This window comes from Eleginops maclovinus, chromosome 3, assembly GCF_036324505.1.
Source record: "Eleginops maclovinus isolate JMC-PN-2008 ecotype Puerto Natales chromosome 3, JC_Emac_rtc_rv5, whole genome shotgun sequence".
NCBI lineage: Eukaryota > Metazoa > Chordata > Actinopteri > Perciformes > Eleginopidae > Eleginops > Eleginops maclovinus.
This window is the reverse complement of record NC_086351.1, coordinates 3,544,614-3,566,576: the sequence shown is the minus strand read 5'-3', so window position 1 is coordinate 3,566,576 and position 21,963 is coordinate 3,544,614. Positions and strand designations below refer to the sequence as shown.

The 21,963-nt window shown below is 41.5% G+C and overlaps 2 protein-coding genes across 3 annotated transcripts; both read right to left on the bottom strand.

Moving 5' to 3' along the window:
• Nucleotides 1-611: 611 nt before the first annotated feature.
• On the bottom strand, nt 612-6,848 carry cd4-2.2 (CD4-2 molecule, tandem duplicate 2). Its single transcript, XM_063878381.1, has 9 exons — nt 6,627-6,848; nt 5,689-5,730; nt 4,894-5,055; nt 4,009-4,149; nt 2,886-3,110; nt 2,738-2,806; nt 2,061-2,218; nt 1,296-1,363; nt 612-1,062 (listed from the first exon to the last, which is right to left on the bottom strand). Exons 2-9 carry the CDS (start codon nt 5,714-5,716, stop codon nt 981-983), a joined length of 933 nt encoding a protein of 310 aa, XP_063734451.1. The 5' UTR covers nt 5,717-5,730; nt 6,627-6,848; the 3' UTR covers nt 612-980.
• A 637-nt stretch (nt 6,849-7,485) lies between these two features.
• On the bottom strand, nt 7,486-21,606 carry usp5 (ubiquitin specific peptidase 5 (isopeptidase T)). Of its 2 annotated transcripts, none has more exons than XM_063878275.1 (20): nt 21,321-21,606; nt 20,217-20,345; nt 20,022-20,088; nt 19,793-19,920; nt 19,237-19,382; nt 18,709-18,893; nt 18,049-18,143; nt 16,500-16,693; nt 16,179-16,250; nt 15,213-15,300; nt 14,944-15,069; nt 14,712-14,865; nt 13,786-13,948; nt 13,614-13,702; nt 11,793-11,978; nt 10,772-10,915; nt 10,541-10,683; nt 9,550-9,700; nt 8,971-9,055; nt 7,486-8,333 (listed from the first exon to the last, which is right to left on the bottom strand). In XM_063878275.1, the coding sequence occupies exons 1-20, from the start codon at nt 21,426-21,428 to the stop codon at nt 8,240-8,242; spliced, it is 2,547 nt and encodes an 848-aa protein (XP_063734345.1). In that variant the 5' UTR covers nt 21,429-21,606; the 3' UTR covers nt 7,486-8,239. The 2 variants fall into 2 exon arrangements, with proteins under 2 accessions (XP_063734345.1, XP_063734346.1); XM_063878276.1 differs by having other exon boundaries at nt 11,850-11,978.
• Nucleotides 21,607-21,963: the final 357 nt, after the last annotated feature.

The window sequence follows — 21,963 nt, the reverse complement described above, 5'->3', positions numbered from 1 at the left end:
ATCGACTGTCTTCACCCCTCAATACGCACAGTACAAATGTGGAGTACAGATATGTATAAATGTGTGCAGGTATGTATGTCGCTGGTGGTGAAACAGGTGTTTCATTACTTGGTGCTGCACCAGTTTTGGGGAATTCAGATCCACTCAAGCAACGAAGACACAGTTTAACGCATGAAGGGAATAAATAAGTAAAGCTAATGTTTGCTGTTATTTTTGAGAAGGTATAACCCTGACACTTATTATTTTGAAGCCCTTTTGGTTTGTTAGCATCTGCTTTTCATTGCCATTTTATAAAACGGTTCTGCTGACCTGTTTCTAAATGCTCTTCATGTCTTTCATGTTTGTAAAGCACTTTGAATTGTCTGGTGTTGAAAGGTGCTATATAAATACACTTGCCTACGTCTGGTTATAAAGTAGGTTGCGTTGGCACTGTCTGCATTACCCACACTGTTTTAAATGCGCCGGGGATTCACGGGACAGAACGCCCTTTCAGGTGTTTGTGATTTTATCTAACTGATAAATGGAAAAGCCTCCTCGGTCCGATATACTGGACATTTTACAATGGGGAGTTCTTATCGTTTATTGTCGGTGGAGAAAAACACAGAGAAGTATAAAGTCTAATCTTTATTTATTTACAAACTACAGAAACAGAGACGAACAGTATATATCAAATACACAGAATCACAAGAAGGGAAACTTCATTCATTCAAGGACATTATCTAACATGTTAATGTGCTGCATAAGAGTCCAAAACAAGTCCCTGCAGTGGAGGGGTCCATTTGCATTCACTTCACTGATTATATTTGGTGAAGAAACTCAAGTCACATCATTACATTTTCATCTCAGCATTCAAAAGCCCATTTACATTCATGCCATATTCAGACTGGGGTTCTCTTTCACTCGCTGCTTATCTCTATCTGTTCTTCTCTTCCCCTTGCTCTCACTTCTTCGCCTTTTTCTTCCATCTGCCTTTCATGTCCCTACACTAGCGGTGCCTGCAGGGGGGGTGGCGTCGGCTTGTCTCTCCGGCGTCCTTGCTGTGGTTTTGCTGCAGCTGCTGGCCTGCGATAAAGAGAGGAGAGAGGAGAAGTTTTCACACTAATTACGACACAATAATGAAAAGGCACTCCGTTAAAAAGGCACAGAGAAATGAAGGTCAAACAGTCGTTAATGTAAAGTGAATAGAGTCTATTAGAGAGAATCTGTAGAGGGAACAGAGATTACTGGAGAGAGAGAGGGGGGGATAAAGTAATTTGTTTTTGACTGTAGATAGAAAACTGGTTAAGAACATTTACCGCTCACACTTGCAGTACTGCTTGGGCTGCAGTGGCAGGCGGCAATTTTTCATATCTCGATATCGTCTCTGTAGCAAAAAAAAGAAAATCACATTTTAATTTGAGTTGTTTGTCTCTGTTATACATCCTCCTTCATCCCACCTCAGGATCTAAATCTACAAAGATGCACGCTAATAAGATAAGATATACTTTATTGATCCCAAATTGGGATTTCTTTTGATGCAGAAGCATGTCAAACAAGTATCGCACAGAATTAGAAATAAAAAAGATAAAATAAACAATCATACAAAATGGATATCTCAAAATAAAAGTAAAAAAGACCTAAAAGAGTGAACATATAAAAGATGACCGTGAAGAAAGAGACACATGAAACACTATTGACGGGCTAAATTGCAGCTAACACAATATTAAAGTGGGATGTTATTGACATTTAGAGTGCAAGAAGGGCCTATTAAATTAGATGTAAGATATACAGTGAGAAGTCCAAGAGAAACTATGGAGCAGTGAGTTCTCTGCCAGCCAGAGGTGAGTTGTACAGAGTTATTGGGAGGAGTGACTTCCTGGATCCGGGAGGGTTTTTTTTGCAAGAGGGTGACCTGATAACCCCAGGTTTATTAACAGTATTAAAAAAACAAACAGTGAACCTCTAAACATAATTAAATCAAGAATTCAGGAGTGTACTTCTTAAAGGTTTCTATTCGAATACCTTTAATACCACCACTCTTTTCACTAGAGAAGATTCCCTGGATGATTGTCTTCACTCACCCTCCTTCTTTTGATCCGATTGTACAAGACAGTGACAAAGCCCACCAGGAGCAACACGATCAGGGAGCCCACGCCGATTGCAACCCACACCCACCAGCTGAGCCCCAGCAGCAGAGCGGGGTCGAACGGAGATAGGGGAACGTTGTTTGGATCAGACACTGGTAACAGAAATGTATACAAAGAAATAGAATTGTAAGAGCTTGAAGGAAAAAGCATGTCCTATTTGTGTAGAATGAAACATTGATTCAGATGCTCTGCTACCATTTTAATTTAAGTTATATGAAAGATAAAAGTTTGACAGAAATCAGTGTTGGTTTAAGCAAGGGTTGGTAGTCTTGAGAAGCTAGGACAGTAGATCTTTTCATTTTCAAACCCTGCCTAGTGTTGCAACCCTTTTTCCCGTCAAGTGGCTAGCAGCACTAGCTCTAAAAGTTGCAAAAGTAGGCCACACTGAAAGCCCCTCCATTCAGGCCGAAATCTAAAGCCCCTCCCCAGAAAACGATCAGTATAAACTATTGGCTGTTGTTGGTACCCAGAGCTGTCATGCTAGCATTTTTTGGAGACTCCAGTCACAGGCAGTGAATGAATTTGGACTTTTAAACACAGTCAACTGGGCAGAGAATCACTTTGGTTAATGTGTGTGCTTGTAGTCCAGAAGGTTTACCCAGAAGACGCACCTTTGGTGGGTGTTGACTTCCGGTCGCCCCCTGGGCCCTGGGTAGGAGCTGGAGTAGCTACTTTGGGATCTGAAAGCAAAGGAACAGCACGTTATTTCCCCCAGTGTTTGGTTGGATATGCGAGGAGGGGACAAAGCCAGCGACCCACCTTTAACTGTGATCACGAGGCTCTCAGTGTGCACCCCCTCTTCATGGGTTATCTTACACTCCCAGGTCCCAGCGTCAGAGAGGGCTACAGGTTTAAGGCTAGCGATGTCAGTGTGTGTTTGTCCGTTTGGACCCTTCCACTCCATGTTTGAGTTCAGATCTCCGCACCGACACAGCAGCCTAGCCTCATTTCCCACCTGGAGTACACTGGAGGGGAGGGCCGAGACTGACATAGAGACACAGGGAGAATTACAAAGAGGACTACCTCACCCTTGTTTATCAAGCACCTTTGATACAATTACCGGGCCCACATGCTTCACCTACCCTTATGACACGACAGTAAAGCAAAATGAAAATGTTTCCCCTGAGGATAAGTTAAAGTAGTTATTTGGTTATTGCATTAGAATTATTAATCCAATAATAAGGGGATAAAGGCAGAGGACATATTATGCTCATTTTCCAGAGTCATATTTGTATTTTGTGTCTCTACTGTTTCATGTTTCCATGTCTCAAAGTTCAAAAAGCATTTTATTTTTTCTCATTTTGCTTTTTGTGGATTTTCTCTTCCCTGTAATGGGTTATATAGGCTTTATTTTGTGCATGTCAATGGTCTGCAAAGTTTCTCTCCCACACACTCGCCCCCCCCTGCCTTAAACTCCTCCATTGGACTCCTTTGTTTACCTCGGTAACATAGTGACATCACTGTGTATTGGCTAGCGCTCCAACACATTGTACGTGATAGGCTAAGGGGCGGGACATCTTTTGGGGGTTGACCAATCACAACAGAGCCGGCCAGCTAACCAATCAGAGCAGACTGGGCTCTGGTTTCAGACAGAGGGTGAGAAGAGGTGCTGCAGCACAGGCAGTATGAGAAACATAAAGAGCTTTCTGAACATTAGAGCATGGAGACATGTCCCAGGAGAGGGAGAAAACACAGATATGATCCTGAGAAGGAACATGAAAGGGATCCTTTAATGATAAACTTTCGGTGCAATATTCATTTTTGTACTTGATTTTTTTAAAACTGTATTAAAAGAATCCTGGTCGTAGAGGTAAACTCCCCTCACACGTATTATATCCAATGCCAAGATGTATTTGCAAATGCATTATTTCTTCCTGCTCACCTGAGACCACAAGCAGTGTGTGTTCTTGACGTTTATGGTCTACTTCGCAAGTGAACTTTCCGGCGTCTTCTACCTTCAAGTTTGTGATCTGCAGATTTTTTTCTCCCGATTGCCTCGATCTCGACACTATATCAGATTTGCCTGATGAGGAAATAAAGTTAATCAGCGACAACAACAATTTGAAAAACACATCTTGTGCTGTACGCAGTGGTAAAGAAAGGATTTAGAGATCATGCATTATATTCAAAATCTGACTGAAGTGACAGTAAAGTATTATCATTAAATGACACTTAAAGCACCAAAAAGGAAAGAGAAAAAGAAATGTCTTCATTCATTCATTTAATCTTAGAGCTGGTTTAAGATAAGGCTCGTTTGAATTCCTTTAAATATGAATGGAGGCCTTAATCGTGGGTGTTGTTCAAACGTATTACACGTCTAATAAATGTAATATTATGGTATGTAATACAGTCTTACGTTTTTTGAGCACTTAAATACCATGAATTATTATTCTTATCTTATTTATTTGATTGTTATTTGTATTATTAATCTAAATCTGCAAAATTACTAAAGTTATCAAATACATGCAGTGAAGTCAAATGTACACTCTGGACTACAAAGTAGTAGAAAATGAAAACACACAATGCAGTATTTTCTACATCCCTTTAATGTTACGGTAGATTAAAGCAGACCTATCTTTAAATATTTATGGGTTTGAAGGAAGTTTTATTGTAATCTTTTATTGTAAACTACAGTTATAAATAAATGCAGTGGAGTAAAAAGGAAATATTAATTATGAAGCAGCATTAAAGTACATCAGCATTCAGCTACCGTTTCTTCTTTCGATGTTTTAATTAATACAGTTGTCTTAAGTCTGTCTATTTCTACCTTTGCGCGGGGTGCCTCTTCTCTTAGGACTGCTAAATATTATCTCCGTCCCGTGATGCCACCCCACGTAGTCGTTGAAGGGTTCGATCCCACACTCGATGGTGACCTTCTGCCCCGGGTTACTGATGATCACTTTGCCCACGGCGCGGAGTGCGCACAGCACTGCAGAGAGAGAGAGAGACACACACACACACACACACACACACACACACACACACACACACACACACACACACACACAGTCCAATCATAAGATAAAATGGAGATGGGAGAGATGCTACAAACCCGATCAAAGGAGACGAAACACTAAACAGAAAGTAATTACAATAAATATAACGAACTGTCTCACTCGACACCGGCTTGAGTTTCAATAATCAGGATACTCAGAAAATCAGAACGTAAGAAGTCATCCCATACAACAGAGACTTTTCTAACACTAAAACATCTAGAATTTCAGAGAGAGTTCATGTTTTATATACGTACTTATTGTAATTTGCTTTGGATAAAAGCTTCAGCTTAGTGCCATGTAATGGAAAATGATGCAGAAACATTCCAAATTGAAAATCACCTCTAAAAAAGGACAAAATGGTGCCAAAATATTATTCAAATGAGCTTAAACGTTGGTTCAAAATAGAAAATATACTATGAACAGAGATTTATGAGAAAGGGGAAACAGTGGTGTAAATTAAATGCATGTCAGAGTCACAACGTCAGGGTTTGAGATATTCACTTATTCCTTCATTTTAATGGATTATTTTAAAAAGATGTTTTACTAGGAGACGTATTTTCACTCACCGAGCCCAAACCAAACGATTGTCTTCATTCTGAGTGTTGAACCTAAGGGGAAAAAAGCAAATGAAAGTCAGATTTGTTGCATTGCTTCATAATGTGGAAAATTTCCAGGTTTGAGACCGACACACACACGGCTTCTGTTTGAGAAGAAAAACATGTGATCCCTAACCACAGAGCGAGCTCTCGACTTCCTTCCTCTCTCATTCTGTTGAATTAAACATTTATACTTACTTTACTGACTTGCATAGTAAAACACTGAAACAAATGTCAGTGGGAAAACTCCAGCATATGTTGAGCTCTTTTGCAGTTAATTAACGCTTTCAATAATGCATGTCAAGGAGCTTCGCTGCGGACCAAAAGTATCTGAGATCGTACCTTCCGAGATAAAGGGTTTAATTTTTGCTTTTAAAATGTTTATAAATCCAGGAAAAATCTACATTTTCGGATCCATTTTTCATTTTAAAGTCACAAGTTACATCTTTTCATTTCATTTACTTCAGACAGCCGGAGAAATGACAATCTGCCAAGAGAAGAAGTGATTAAACACTTCACCTGCATTAAAGGGAATCTAAAAAGCATCATCAATATGTTTCTCCTCACTGACTGAACAACTGTTATACACATTGCAATCATACAGAATATTTTGCCCTTGAATCAGTTTGACCTTGACTATTCACACTACTTGCATCACGGTTACGTGCATTTCCTGTTTCGAATCGAATACACCTTATAATTTCAAAACAATTATAAAAAATGATTTAAGAGATACAGGTGAAATTAGCAAACTATGAAATGGTCAATAAACATACTGGCAATTAAAATCCACCGTAAAGCTAAACTTTCACCACATTAACAAAAAGTATTGCGTTTTCAGAACAGTCCCATTAATACATTTGAATTACATTTGACTCAATAAAACTCGATTTTTTGATCGACCTTACCTCAAATTTTAACTCCTGTGCTTCCCTTCGACGGGAAAACCAAAGCAGGAGGTTGCAAAAACCCGTAGAGAGCGGAAGACGTGTGAAGAGAAATGTGCAGTTTGAGAAGTTTTAGGCCAACGTCAACCCCAGCTCTCTGTGGATTGGCTCTTCATGTCTGTGCTCTCAAAAAACTAGACCTCGAATCCTGTACCACGCAGCTGAGGCGGCCTGAAGACACACATTCTTCAGATAAAGTAAACAATAAAGGCGGTGACACTAATGGTATAGAACTCAATACTGATACACAACTGCATTGTGAGAGCCCCCCAAACAACACAGATATACATATGCTAATACTCCTGTGCAGAAAATGTCACAATGACTTTACCATTCTCTACGCAATTATATCTAATATCAACCGTGTGAACAGTCATCGTACATGCTCTCTATATTTTCAGAACCTTTTGAACAAATCACCCTAACGCAAAGCGGTGGGGACTAAATTGACCATTTCCAAAAGTGGTGAGGACAATGGTAGTTCAATAAATTGCACTTTCTTAGTTTTACTTCTGTTTATATAATTCATTGTATTATTTTGTATGCAACTTTTTACAGTAACTTCTAATGTTTATATTAAATGCTTTTTTTTTGTATTTATTTAATTGTATCCTAATAACGGAGCGACTGTCATGAGATCAAGTTTCTAACTGGTTTAATAAAGTATCGTGATCTGACAGAAAATGTGAACGATACTTAATCATCTGGTTAAAATCAAAAGAGAAGTACAAACATTTCCTCACAGACGTAAGAAGAAAACCTCAGACTGTGGCGGTAAACACACTCCACGACGACTCCTCCAAGAAGAAGAAAGGCAGGATGACAGAAAGACAATTCTTTATTTGTCACAGCAGAAGTAACAAAGGATTTGTTTGCAAAGTAAAAACAGAAATCACTCAGAGAGCGCCCTCTCCTAAACGTCTTAAAGAAAAAACAGTTGATTTGGAGATTTGAATTTTTTTATTTGACTTTTTTTGTAACGCACATTAGAGCTGTTATTTATTCACTGACATTTCCTCTCATGGTGGTTCTTTAGCTCTTTGTTTTTTAACTCACTGAAACAGGAGGAGGAGGAGTCAGTGTTTTACTGCTGACGCCAAAATGCAACGGTCCAATAAAAAAAGATGAAGATCAGGGGGCAGGAAGCGGCAGTGTAAATCAGGACATTACGGAGATAGTTAAGCAAAGAGGGAATGGAGTTATCAACCCTCTGATGTTGGGAAGCTTGTACCAGGAAGCAGGTTCTCTAAACCATCTGGGAACAATGGCTGAGCGTTAATAGCGTTTCCACTGATGTCAGGTGTTTCTACTCAGCATTGTCACCCAGGTAACCCCTGAATCTGCTCCACTGAACCGGCCCTTAGCTTGATATCGAAGGATCAAAAGGAAAAACGTCCTCATCTGTACATCCGCACGATTTAATTTAACTGTATTATGCACTCTGAGGGATTTATTTACACGTTTGTCAGTTGTGAAGCATGCCAGTAAGAGCTTGGTGGGGTGTGACTAATCGTGTGTTTGTGTTAACGCCCACATAACTCCTTCTTCAGCGAGTGGAACCGCTCCTCTTCCTCTCATTCGGACGCCCTCCGGTAGAAGTAGAGGTACCCCAGGTCTTTGGGAGGTTTCTCTGAGGCGCAGACCTTCTGATCGTTGAAGATCACCCACCTGAGGAGCAGAGAGATCGCTTAGCTCACAAAGAGTATCTGAAAGGCTTTGGATTTGATCATGTGTCCACAGAGAATATTTTAAAAACACTTCATGTGACATCTGCTTTCCTCAGATTCGCTTTTTATGTTAACTCAGGTTCTTTATTTGTTTAAGAAGCATCCACCAACTAAGATAAGGTAATTATCATTATTTTTATTCTCATTTGAGACTATTTATTTTACATTTGCACTTATTTATCCGTGGTTTTCTTCAGCCATGGTAATGAAGAGCTGTTTTGTTGTCTGTATTTTATATATCTACCTTGAGAGGCGCCTATATTACGTGACACAGTTCAATGAAAACACGTCTAAAGTAACATTTGGTTAGTACTGATTGCACAATTTAAGCCCCAGTGCTCACATCAGCAGCTGTTATTGTTCAGACCAGACCTGGAGTATGGTGCCCCCTGCTGAGCCACTGTAGAATACTTTGATTAACATTGTTTTACAACATTTAATGAATAAATTAACTTCTGATTGAGAACAGTAAGCATATAAGCTATGATACTGTAACTTATCCTGGCTTTTTGACTTGTAAATGACATTGAGCCCTTGAAATAGTCAAAATAGCAGCACACGGGGAAAGAAACACTTACTGCTGATCCTTCTTGATGTGACAGACGTAGTGGCCGCACATTGTGCTCGTCCCCATGTGACTGATGAACGCAAACAGCTCATACTCTGGATAAAGGAGAGAGAAAGAGGGAAAGAGGGAGAGAGAGAGAGAGAGCGAGAGCGAGAGACCATTAATTCAATAACAATTACACCATAACGGATGACAGATCACAAGTCTTTAAATTTAGGATGATTGTGTGTCGCTGCTATCTGCATTTCAGGATTCTGAACACAATAGAGTGGTGCAGGAATGAGTCCTTGAACTTGGAAATGACTCACAGTGTGAAACGCTATGAGTCATAAAAAGGATGGTGTAAATGAGACTACTAAACTTCATCCCGCTGAACATTAGCCGCATTTAGCTGAGCGATGGTGACAACAGGTCATGGGACTGTGATGTAGCTTGTATATAGCCTAACGTTAGCTGAAAATTCAATGGTAAAATCCCATTGGGAGCCCTGGTGATGCTGACTTCCAGGACAGCTTTTAAAACGACATCATCACTGCACCACTGTTTCAGTCTAGGGGTGATTGTAAGCGCCTCCTCTGTCAGGACTCACTTCCTTCTCCGTCTCTGACCCGGGGGCCGGGCGGGGCTTCCCTGCCGCCCTCGCTCTCTGCGGCTGAGCGACCGCCTTCAGACACGTCCATCGACTCCAGGTCATCCAGGTGGGAGAATATCCAGTCCACCGCCCGGTCCAGGACGTTACTCTGCGAGACAAACACACGTTAGAGGAAGAAACATCATCAAAATGTCAAAACGAAATCGAGCTTTTGGTGGAAAAGAAGCTCTTGGAAAAGTGGATTTTACAGACACCGCTATCAGATGGATGACACTCATTTCCTACACGGCATTATGTGGTAGCTGCTAGGCCTGAATAAAAAAATACAATTTGAATTAACTTCATTCTGACTAATATGGCAATTACAATACCATTTGGGGCATTGGAAAACATTTAAATGGTCATGTTGGGATTTTTGCGAACAAACTATTATCCTTTATTAAGTCTGTTAATTACGATGTGTAGAGAGGGACTTATCTGGAGCACCATAATATTTTAAACTGTATTAGAAGCCTTTAACAAATGGACAACTTCTAGATTAGCTGATCATTTAAAATACTATTAAATTTGCTTCTATAAAAAGGACCAACATGTTGGATAATCTCATAATGATGCAACGCTAATGAAACTGTAATCATAGAATAAAAAGAGCCAGGATGCCAAAGTGTGTCTCTGCCTCAACATGACACTGAGGCCAATAATGGCAGAAAGAAAAGGCTTATCTCAGTCATTTAATGGAGTTAAAAGGTCACACAAACCAGTACCCGCTGCTTTTACCAAATTTAAACGTAATGGTGTTGTTAATAAGTGGGAAACTTAACCTGACCCTAATTATCCTCCCAAAAACCCCTCTGTAGTAGCTTCAGTTAGAGCTGAAAGCCATACTTTTGTGTAAAGGCATTAGGCCAACAATTAGTAAGTATTATCCAGTAGTGGGATATCAGTTTAGTCCAGTCCCGCTCTCTATCTGAAGGATAGTGATTCTCACCGTGGCTCGGAGTGCTTTGGTCGCCTGGTCTCGGCTGAAGCCCATGGACACGATGGTGGCCAGGTGCTCCTCAGAGAGGCTCTCTGTGGGCGTGGTCCCGGCGCCGGAGCTACAGCCCGGCATCACCAGGGGGGAGGCGAAGTCTGCGGCAAATCAGAGAGAGAAGTGAGAGTGAGAGGAGCGATCAGACTGATGGATGATTTTCTGGTGAATTCCCTCTGCTCTGCACACCTGGGTCATCCATGTGGCCCATGATCCAGTTCATGGCAGCATCGATTCCAGTGTTCCCAGTGTAGTACACGGCTTTCCTGCAGGCCTCCAGGGGGAATCCCATTTCACAAAGCTGGGACACAGTGGAGTCATCGAGGACTGGAGCTGGATGTGTGGAGAGGAAAGGGTTAAATGACTTTTTGTGGAAATCATTGTTGTTCCTTGTTTGTACCCTGAGGACTTCCTGAATAAATGGCAACTGATAACTTTGAAACTTTCCGAGTGTTTCACAAAAACGTTTCCGATTTCCTCAAAGGCTACTCCTGGCAGCAAATGTAAAGCCCTTTTCAGACCGCCAGGAAAAAGCGATGAAGTGTATTATATTGTAATTAATTCCCAATACAGCTCAGGGCAATTGTCCACCGCTCTTTTACCAAGTGGACTGCCTCTCCTTGTGTGCTGCAACGGGCACAACTACTTAGCTCTATGCAAATGACTCCATAATGACACCACCGAAACTCAAACTTAGTATGACAGCGACATTTGGAGTAGAGCTAGTAACTCTCACTGGAACAGATACTGCAACCCCGCAGAGGATACACTGCATTGTGTTTTGCAGTCATTTGAGCCTCGATTTCCCTGTGAGATCGTCTCCGGAGGCAGATGAAATTGCATAGTGAAGTGTGGCTTACAGGGAAGCACTCTCCCACAGATGGAGCCATGATTTTATAACCATTACTTTGTGCAGTCAGCATTTACTACATAATGATCCAATAAAACAACTTGTCCTTTGCCATTTTGAGACAAACTTTCAAAAAGGACGCTGATAAAAGGCTGAATAATGAAATAACGTACAGAAAATCAACTCATATTCAACAAAACATAAATGAGAATAACTTTAAATCTCGTGACATGATGTAAAATAAATAAATGATAACAAAAACGTGGCAACAGAAGGACGGGAGGAAACAGAAAAAGGAGGAAACAAGGGAGGACAAATGAGAGGAGGGGGGAGAAGAGCAGAAACGACAGACAGACTAACACAGCAGTGGGGAGTAGAGAGAGTCGTCCTCCTCGTTGCCATGGAAACCCAGGATACCTTTAACCTCCACATCTGGGGTCATGAGTGGGGGTGGGGCCACCTCTGGAAGAAGCTCCTCCCCCGGCTGCTGGCCGGTGGCTCGCAGCGCGCTCAGGTCCAGAGTGTCGGGAACGTCAATGCTCACGTCTGCACGGAAAAACAAACATCGATAACCCGTCGTCCGCTGGTTTGGTAAACACACTCCATCATTAGAGGTGTATTATACAACAGGGTGTCCCAGTGGAGGCTCAAAAGGGACAAGAGTAGAGAAATGTTCAAATGTCCTCTGAGAAGCTGGTACTTCAGCCCATAGCACGGCTCTACGGAATAACATTGAATTCAAATCAACAGCTTTTTCGGGATGTCTCATAGGCATTTCTAAACCAGGTATTTCTGCACATTTACAGATAAAGATTAGGCTACACCAATGTCATTAATAATACACCGGAATTAGATTCTAGTGGTGGCTGCATAGGATTGTTTTCTGCCTCATGAGATCCAACATTTCAACCATTTCTGATTTGACTTATGTTTAGGGATTAAAAACTTTTACCAGACTACTTTAATTAGCTAGTGTGCTTTTATTTCTACTTAGGGCAAGTTTGTTTATTACTTTGGCCATGGGCAGTCAGACTCAGCCTCTATACCCGTCAAAATAATATTGAAAGAAGAAGTAGTAGCAGTAGCAGTAGTAGTAGTAGTAGTAGTAGCAGTATTAGTAGTAGCAGTAGCAGTAGTAGTAGTAGTAGCAGTAGCAGTAGTAGTAGTAGTAGTAGTAGCAGTAGCAGTAGCAGTAGTAGTAGTAGTAGTAGTAGTAGTAGTAGCAGTAGTAGTAGTAGTAGCAGTAGTAGTAGCAGTATTAGCAGTAGTAGTAGTAGTAGTAGTAGTAGTAGTAGTAGTAGCAGCAGTAGTAGCAGTAGTAGTAGTAGTAGTAGCAGCAGCAGCAGTAGTAGTAGTAGCAGTAGTAGTAGTAGTAGTAGTAGTAGCAGTAGCAGTAGCAGTAGCAGTAGTAGTAGTAGTAGTAGTAGTAGTAGCAGCAGTAGTAGCAGTAGTAGTAGTAGTAGTAGCAGTAGCAGCAGTAGTAGTAGTAGCAGTAGCAGTAGTAGCAGTAGCAGTAGTAGTAGTAGTAGTAGTAGCAGTAGTAGCAGTAGTAGTAGCAGTAGTAGTAGTAGTATTAGCAGTAGCAGTAGTAGTAGCAGCAGTAGCAGCAGCAGCAGCAGCAGCAGCAGCAGTAGTAACATATGCAGAAGCAACAGACTAGAGACAAACAATCACACTTTTTTAGATTTTCCACAAGACAGAAACACAGCTGTTTTCTATCCCACCAAACTACATAAAAGCACTTTGTATTAAATGGAGTAAAAACTGTTACGATAAGTACGATTCAACTTTTATGTGTGCCTAAACATTGCTCTGGAAGTGAACTCATTTGCCGTGTGCCTGTGTAGTTGCAACAGGAAGTAATCCAAACCTGTTTTGAAAAAGTCTCCACACTCAACACACCCATAAGCCTTACTCATGAGAGGCAAAACACACTTGTTGTGATAACCTACAGAAACCGTCACTAACCAGTCAATCAGACAGAAAGTATTTTGCCCCGCTATAAAAGACAACTGAGCCTGCACAACATTTTTGCTGCATGAGTGACAGCAGGTTCGAAGTTCCTTCAGTAAAACTATCTGCTAATGTGAGATAAGTGGATTTCCAATTTACAAATACAAACTGTGTGGAGGGAGGAAAACACTCATCTTAACACAATCCTTTCATAATGTCTTTGCTCACCCAGTTTCTTGGGCACCCAGTCCAGGCCGAAGGTAAACTTCTTGATCTGGATGACCAGGTGGTCGGGGAAAGAGGCAAAGCGGGTCGTTCTGTTAAATGAGACAAACGCTGGTGTTAACTTCTTCAGATCGGTTTCATCTCGTTCAGTTTGTGAGGATGTGTCTCTGCATACTTGGTGGCAGTAGTCTTGGACTGCACGGCTGAGCTCCAGAAGTCTGTGAGGACCTCGGGTTCACTCAGCGCCGCCATGCAGGCTGCGAAGGGGATCTGTGCTCGCACCGTGGGGGCCGAGGTGTCCCCCTCCTCACGCCGGCGCTCTGCCTCCTGAAGCTCTTCTGTTGGACAAATATGCACATGGTTGAGAAAAAAAAGGAACTCGCACACACTGTAATGATAATATCAAACCAATATTGTTTCTGAAAGTATTTGTAAACTCAAGATCTTTCAAAAGTCAAATGTCTGGTTTTTTTACTTTTAAATGTTCCAATATTTTCAAAGTTATCACTTTTTCTCAAATCTCTGACTATCTATGAATTCCCTTTAAAATGTCCCACTATTTTTCAATTACTCTCAACTCCTTCTCCGTGTGGCCCTAATAATCTCTTTGAAAATTCACTTTTTTTAATCCCGATTTTTTTGCCTATGATTTTCTTTTTCAACTTCTATTTTTTGTCAAATTTCGGGACTTTTTTGGATGGTCCGACAATTTCTTCAAAATGCATCACTTTTGGCCCCGGCCGTGGCGCAATGGCTGGGGTACTGCACCGTACGCCGGGTTCGATTCCCGGACCCATGGTCCTTTCCGGATCCCACCCCGACGCTCTCTCCCACTTTCTGTCACTCTCCCACTGTCCTATCCGATTAAAGGCAAAAAGCCCGCAAAGAAATATCTTTAAAAACAAATAAAAAATGATCTTATTTTTTCTAAATTCTGAATTTGATTTCTAAATGTCGATTTTGAAAATGTCCAACTATTTCTTCATAATTTTACTTATTTTCAAAATGTTCACCTTTCACATAAAATTCGAACTTCTTTTCAAAATTCGGAGTGGATCAGATGTGAGTCTTCTCTAGCTTACTGTCAGTGCATCCCCTCACCTGTGTTGGTAGCCTGGTCCATCTGCACCGGCAGCTGGACCATGTAATCCACCCGCTGCGTGTACTTGGCTTTCTGCGACTGCTGACACACAATCCTCTCCTCCACCAGGAACCGGAAGGCTTCAGACGGGTTGGACCCAGTGCGACAGTTCCTCTGTGGGTGAAAGGAAATGCCAATGTCAGAGAACAGCTGGTGACAAAAACGAGAAGCGGGGTGGGAGTGTTAGTTTACCTCCACCATGTTTATGAAGTGCAATAGAAATTCCTGCGCATCCTGCTGCCGGTTGGTGGAGAACTCTGGGTGGCCTCGCCCAACAAGCGCTTTGAACATTCGTGGTGCTATGCCGATTTGGTCTCCCTGCAAAGATAACACCGTTAGATTTGTCGAGGGTGAGGGCTTAAATTAGGTCGATGTCATTCTCACTTTCTGAGACAAAATCCCAAACGAGCCATGCACATCTGTTACAACTAAGAATCTGCTGTGACTGTGTTTCTGCCTACCCTGGGTTCGGATGCCCCATTTTCATCTGCAGGGTCTGGGGCTGGTTTGGAATAGTCTCCTGACAACAGACCGTAGCCGAGTTTGGCTCTGTGGAAAAGAAAACAAAGCTGACAACACTGCACATCCAACAACACACACAGGAGGAGGATTTGGATAAAGGCCTACAATTTTGGCTTTCAAATAGCATGTTGGAATGTGTAATCAGGAGGGAGATCTCTGTGGGGTGTAAACGTTTTTGTACAGAGATTGTTAGGCAAAAACAACATGAAATCTGATATATTTCTGTAGTAAAACACAAAATTACAGTGTAACATATAGTGTTATCGTCTTATCTGACAGTTGTGCAATGTTAAAACATGTCGTTTAGGACACACACAACAACAAAGTAAGGTTTCACTTTTGTTTCGACAAAAAGAGGCCTTATCAGTTTAGATGGTGCCGGTTAGAGGCAAAGCTCTTTTTCCCCTGCGGTGACGTAGAGCTAAAATGACAAGTGGCCAAGTGTCAGAATAGGTGTGACTAAATCCTGCTGATAGAACATTTCAATTCAAGCCAGGGGGGGGGGGGGGGAAATCACATTTAAATATGGAGCTGCCAGGGAAGGAATCTGCCATCAGCTTGGTGGCTGACAGCTGGCACACTTTTTGTGTGTGTGTGTGTGTGTGTGTGTGTGTGTGTGTGTGTGTGTGTGTGTGTGTCTTTCTGTGGATGGTTTCTTTCATCTACTGTGACTAAGATGGTAGCATTTTCAAGACAAAATGGGAAAGAGCGCAGGAGGAGTGCTTGAATGCATGAGCATAGAAATTGTGCTAATGGAGATATGCAACAAAAGCGCTTCGGAATTTGTAATATTACATCAAACACAGTCCCTTTTCTTTTCCAAATGAGGCAAGCTTTCTGGATTCCACAACAAATACAAGCGCTAGTCATCACAAGAGAAGCACACACTAGCAGAGGACACTCACACTTGGGTTTTAAAGTCCTGCGTGGGGTCGCTTGGGGCTTCATTGATGATCTTGTCGATGTTAGACACATACCTGGAAGGCATGAGTAGAGGGATATGAAACTAAATCTTTATGTTCAGTACTTTACAGATAAGGCTGGACAGTGTTGTTATTCAATAAATCAGGAATAATTATTACAATTCTACTGCTGTAGTAGCCAACTTCAAACATAGTTTTCCATATTATCTTCATTGAAATTTGCCAAAAGAATTTCCATTGTCTTTTAGAAGACAGCTGGGGGTAACAGGAGGGTGCGGGCTATGAGTAAAAGAGGGGGCTCACTTTTGCTGGAAGTCTGGAACGGTGAAGAGCACTTGCATGACAGAGTTGAGGTAGCAGCTGTTGCCCAGATTCTTCATGCCAGTCAAAGCGGGGCCAAACAGGGGCCGCAGGGTGGTCCCCGACTCCTGGATCACCTCCCACTCCCCCACGCGCTGGTTCACAGCGATCTCCAGCTCTGTCATCGTCCGCTCAGTCTGAGGGCAGAGAAGTCAACGTGATTAGAGGATGAAGGAGACAAGCAGTGCTAATACCGTTTATGAAGACTATGACTAAATACGTCTGTCTTTGTCCATGACTGAGAGGAGATGAGGCAGACCCAATGTTTGTGATCTCACTGTATTATCAAAATACAATATTGTTGACAAAAAAAGGCCTAGAATAAAATGTAGGGGCCATGTTATGCTAATTGATTGGTTCATATTAGTATTTTGTGCCTCTACTGTGACATGTCTCCATGCTTTAATGTTCAAAAAGCTCTGTATTTTTCTCTTACTGCCTCATGTGTGATGTCCCGCCCTTTAGCCTATCACGTACCATGTGTTGGAGCGCTAGCCAATAGAAGCGCAAGTGTAACGTAGTGTTGTCACTATGTTACAGAAGTAAACAAAGGAGTAAAAAGGTATAATAGGGCCCACTTAAGAAGTGCAAATTCTAGATGAAGTTGAATAAATGATAAGGATGTTTTGCACAGGAGAAAAGAATAAATAAAGAAGGCTTTTAAAATCAAGGTACAGCTTATGCTTTGCATCATCCTCTAGGAAGGAAGAAACTACAAAAAAAAAAAGTGCTGCATTTTGACTTATGCTCTATTGAAGCACAGTTCCTCCACCCCCTGTCTAGGCAACATCATTATGTGTGTGCAATACATCAGCAAGACAAAAACAACATTATAGTGCACAGTGAGAGGTACATTGCAGACAACTGTGTAATCTGCACTCTTCATCTGAAGAGAAGCAGGTGGCAAAGAAACATACAGCAGCGGGGAAACGGAGCAGAAACAGGTGTGGAGGAAAGTAGGCGGATATGATAATGCAGTCAAAGTTAGAGAACACTTGTTATAGTCAGAGTAACACAGCTCTAACAATCTCTTCATGTTATGTAATGTAAAGGTATAGATTGTGTCCTTCAACAGTGTGCTGGCATTAACAAATTATCACAGGGAAATAAACAAGTTGGCAAATTATTCAATAAGGATTTTTCTGTAGAACACATTTGTGTGACATAAGAGTGTGATTGGCTCTCTAACACTGCAGCTGAATGTTAAACCCCTTAGTAATACTGTATAATCAATGGCTCCTCTATAGAGCCAGCCATACTGTCTGGATGTCTGCCAACAGTACAAGAAAAAATCTAATCTATCTGAATTTGTACCAACTAAATCGTTAAGCGGAGTGTTTCAGCTACACTTCTGTTTACAAGAACTTGAAGCAACTTGTTGTGTTGAGTAAAGCAAACCAGTTTGGTATATGGTAAGATTTGCAATTATCAATGAGAGGGGGAAAAGAAGAAAGTCTGCTCCCACTAGAAACATCAGAAACACAGAGCATACCTTCTCCATGGTCATCATGTTGATGCCAAAGTGAGCCAGGTGCTCTGGTAGCTTGGAATCCAGAACCATGTCATCCTCATCGTAGGAGTACACATCTGGACATACACAAACAGAGGGGCAAATAAGGACAATGAAGGCCAAAGCTTAAGACAAGTACACAAACTGTAGAGGGTGTAGTTAACACTAGAGATCTGCATTATAATGCCCGTGGTATTAGACCAATGTCTCATTTTATTATCCCTTTTCTTCAGTAGAAAAGCTGTTTTGAGAATATATATTGTTTAGAGTTTAAATGAGGAAAAGTAAGAAAAGGGGGAAATCTCAGAAACCGTACTATCTTAGTCAGCATGTCGGTGTCTGCGTCTTAACACACTGATTTAATGGCCAGCAGGGGAATGAGAGACAAAGTAAACCCAAACAAACTGGTTTATAAGACATGATCAGACAGTGTGTAGTTTGCAATAGTAATGAAGAGTCAGGCCCACACCAGCATATAAATGGGCCAAAGTGTCATCTGTGGGCAGGTTTTATCTGAGCAGCTATTTATCATCCTTATTGAAGTGACATTTTCCATGATGAAGGTTTTGAGAGTCTTTCAGATTGAGTTGGGCTTTCACAGTTTTTAACCACAGAAAGTAATTAATTGAGCTATCTGCTTACCTGCTCCATCGGGAGTGATGGTGCCAAGTTTGACAGCAATTGGGTATCCCGTCTGCTGGAAGTGGAGAAGGGCGTGGTTGTTGCCCCCGGAGCCATCAAAATACCTCCGGCCGCAAAGCATTTTGCCGTCCGTCAGGTTCATCCAAATGTTCTCCTCGAGGTCACACACCTCACAATGCCAGCCACTAGGAAATTAAAAGGCAGAGGTCAGAATGATCAATAAAAGATTTGTGGAGTAAACATTTGAATCGTGCACAGCTTTAAAGATCTGGCAGGTTTGGACTAATAAAACAGAACAGCTATCTCTATTCTAAATATTGCAACCGCAAAAATATATTAATGCAATAATGGATACTAAATGCAAAAGCTTCATATCCAAAGGGAACATTTGGTTCTGCTCTACTGCATCTGCATGTATGCACATTCTCCCATCAATTTACAGCATAGAAATAAAAAAAGCCTGTTTAGAAAATCCATTCTGAGGATTTGTATGGTAGGTGTTTTAAAGAGACAGCTCTAACGCCTCACCTGGGTGGGATCTTGACTCCATTGTCAAGCTGTTTCAGTTCGGGGGCGTGCCTTGACTCCTGTCTCACCTCTCCATCCCACTGCTGAACTTGTAAGGCATGAGACACTGAGTCGGCAGACATGATCCCCGCCATTGACAGGGACACCTTGAGGGATGGCAGTCAACAGAAAGACATTAGACCTGACTAATAGCTCGTAAAAAAACTTCCCAACCACTCGATCACTGATGGTTACATGTACGAAGAGGAAGGAAGAGTAATGTGTTTAGAAAATGCACGTCTCCTGACTACCTAGCCTCCTACTGGAGACCACATATCCAAGCAAAAACAGATGTAGTTCTTGACTGTGCTGGATGCAGATTTAACGACACATTTTGCAGCTGCAAACTGAGCTTTCTATGTCAACATAGCATGACTCAGGTCTTTTTTTTTGCGTCAATCGACTACAATTACTATCAACACCGATTGCACATCGATATGAAAGAGAGGATTATTTTTCCCCCTAGCTGGTTGATAAAGATATTCTCTTACCAGAAAAAAACCACAAGATATCTTACCCGCTCTCTCACTACGTCAGGCATGGTTGCAAGGTCATCTGATGTCACTTCCTGTCTATCAGGTAAAATGACCACCTTATAATCCTCCTCGTAAAGCTCCTGCTCCACATCAAACCCTCCTTCAATCCCTGGACAGACAAGAAACAATATGATAGTTACACACAGCTCAGTCACAAAAAAAGACATTTAATTTACCTGTGTTTATGTAAAACTGCTCTCATGCACTCACCTATAGCCAGTCTGGTGGGCTTTTTCTTGGGGGGGTGTCCAGATCCAGAGTTACTGTCATCTTCTTTCTGTGACAGTAAAATAAGATATCAGCATGTGCAAGGTTAGTTCACTTGACATGTTAAGAGATGGTGTCAAAAGTTTCGAGTTCAATAGACTGGTCTATTAACTGGTCTGGACATGAAAATAAATCCACCTTAGCCTTGCGGGTCCGGGTGATGTGGAAGTAAGCCCTCTGGCCAGTACGGGCATGGTGCCTGTCCACATACTGGCCTCCAAAGCCAAGGAAACTGTTCATGCACACATACAGGCCACCTTCACTTTCCTGCAAACAAAGCAAAGTTACGAGTCACGACCTGACGTTATGTCTCTCCATTGTGAAACAACGCTGGGAAGTTAAAGATAAAGGACTTTTGGATGTCCTACCCATCTCACATCAGCACATCATTCACAAAATGTTATAAAACTAGCTCTAGATTGAGATTCAGGATTCAAAGGCTTTATAGTCATATGCACAGCAGGTACAATGCAGTTATGCCAATGAAAAGTCCCAGGCTCCTCCAATAATTCAAAATGATATACATAAAGACAAATAACAGATGTAAAATGAATAGTGCAAGAAGAAGCAGAGTAGAAATTGAATTGTAAAAGATTATGTTTAAACACCAAAGTTCAAATAATGCAGGAAAAATAAACAATATACATGTCAAATAAAATACAATAAGCTACATGTTCCAGAGAATGTTGCATGTAACCCAATAGATGCACAGGCCTACATGCATGTAAATAGAAAAACATAAACAACAACACAATGTAAAACTGAAGTGAAATTATACTGCTGATGTAGTAATACATAAAAGGTGTGTGAATTGAACCTGCTAACGTTTGCAATTGGGCTCAACGCGGGTTTAACGTTATCAAAGAACAGGAACACTGTTACCTAAAAGCTGGAAATATTAAATGCTATGAAACTTAGAAAGTATATTACCAGTCCTGCTACAGTTGTGACCATAAAGCGACTCAGTTAGCTTGCTAGCTAGTTTGACAGCAGTTGCACTGACATGGCTAGCTAACTAGCTTTAGCAGCTAAGTTTCCATTACAGTGCAGTATTAGCTTAGCTTGACGCTAGCATGCTAGTTGGTCTAAACAGGAACATATAGGCAGTCAGTGCGTTAAAGAAGGACAGCCCTGACAGCCCCTTACATTATATAAACACACGGCAGAGTGGAGGGGAATGAGAAGTGAAAATCATGGTTTATTAGTCAACGTTTTGATCTGAAAAAGAGAAAGATGGCTCACCGGCGAGGAAAATGACAAGGCGCATTCGTCTTTGTGGACACGGTCCCCGGGCTTCGGAACCCGAATTGTGGACAAAACCGACATCAAAACCTCTCCAACATCCGCCATGACTAGATAGCTAGTTCCGCCTTTCTAGTGGGACACTTGCTCCTCTGAGTTGGACCCCCAGCCTCTTGATTTCCCGGCTCGGATAGTGTTTGTTGTCTAGCCCGTCTTGTGGTGTCTATGTGTGGCTGAATGAATCATGAGATGCTGCCTTGTGTTGAGCGAAGGCCGAAAGAACTCAGTTGTTCGCACACCATTACCGTAATGCTTAGAATATCAGCAAAACCGTGATTTACTAATGCAGTATTCGCATTGCATAGAAAAGCAAAGTCACTACTCACATTTAAGTCTGTGTATGAGGACTCAGTTCAATAATTCAAAAGAAGTATATATTATGGTTGTCTTTTTTTATCTTGAAGGACATCAATTCTACGCCATATAGTGTATTATATTGGCCTGTCGCATGACATGCACTATATAAATACACTTTTGTTGATATCTACTTGAATACTTACGGTAATGTCTGTTGATGTCAACCCACTGCTTCCTCTCGCGGTCACAAAGAGGAACTGCACCCTAACGAGCCTGAAATTAAACC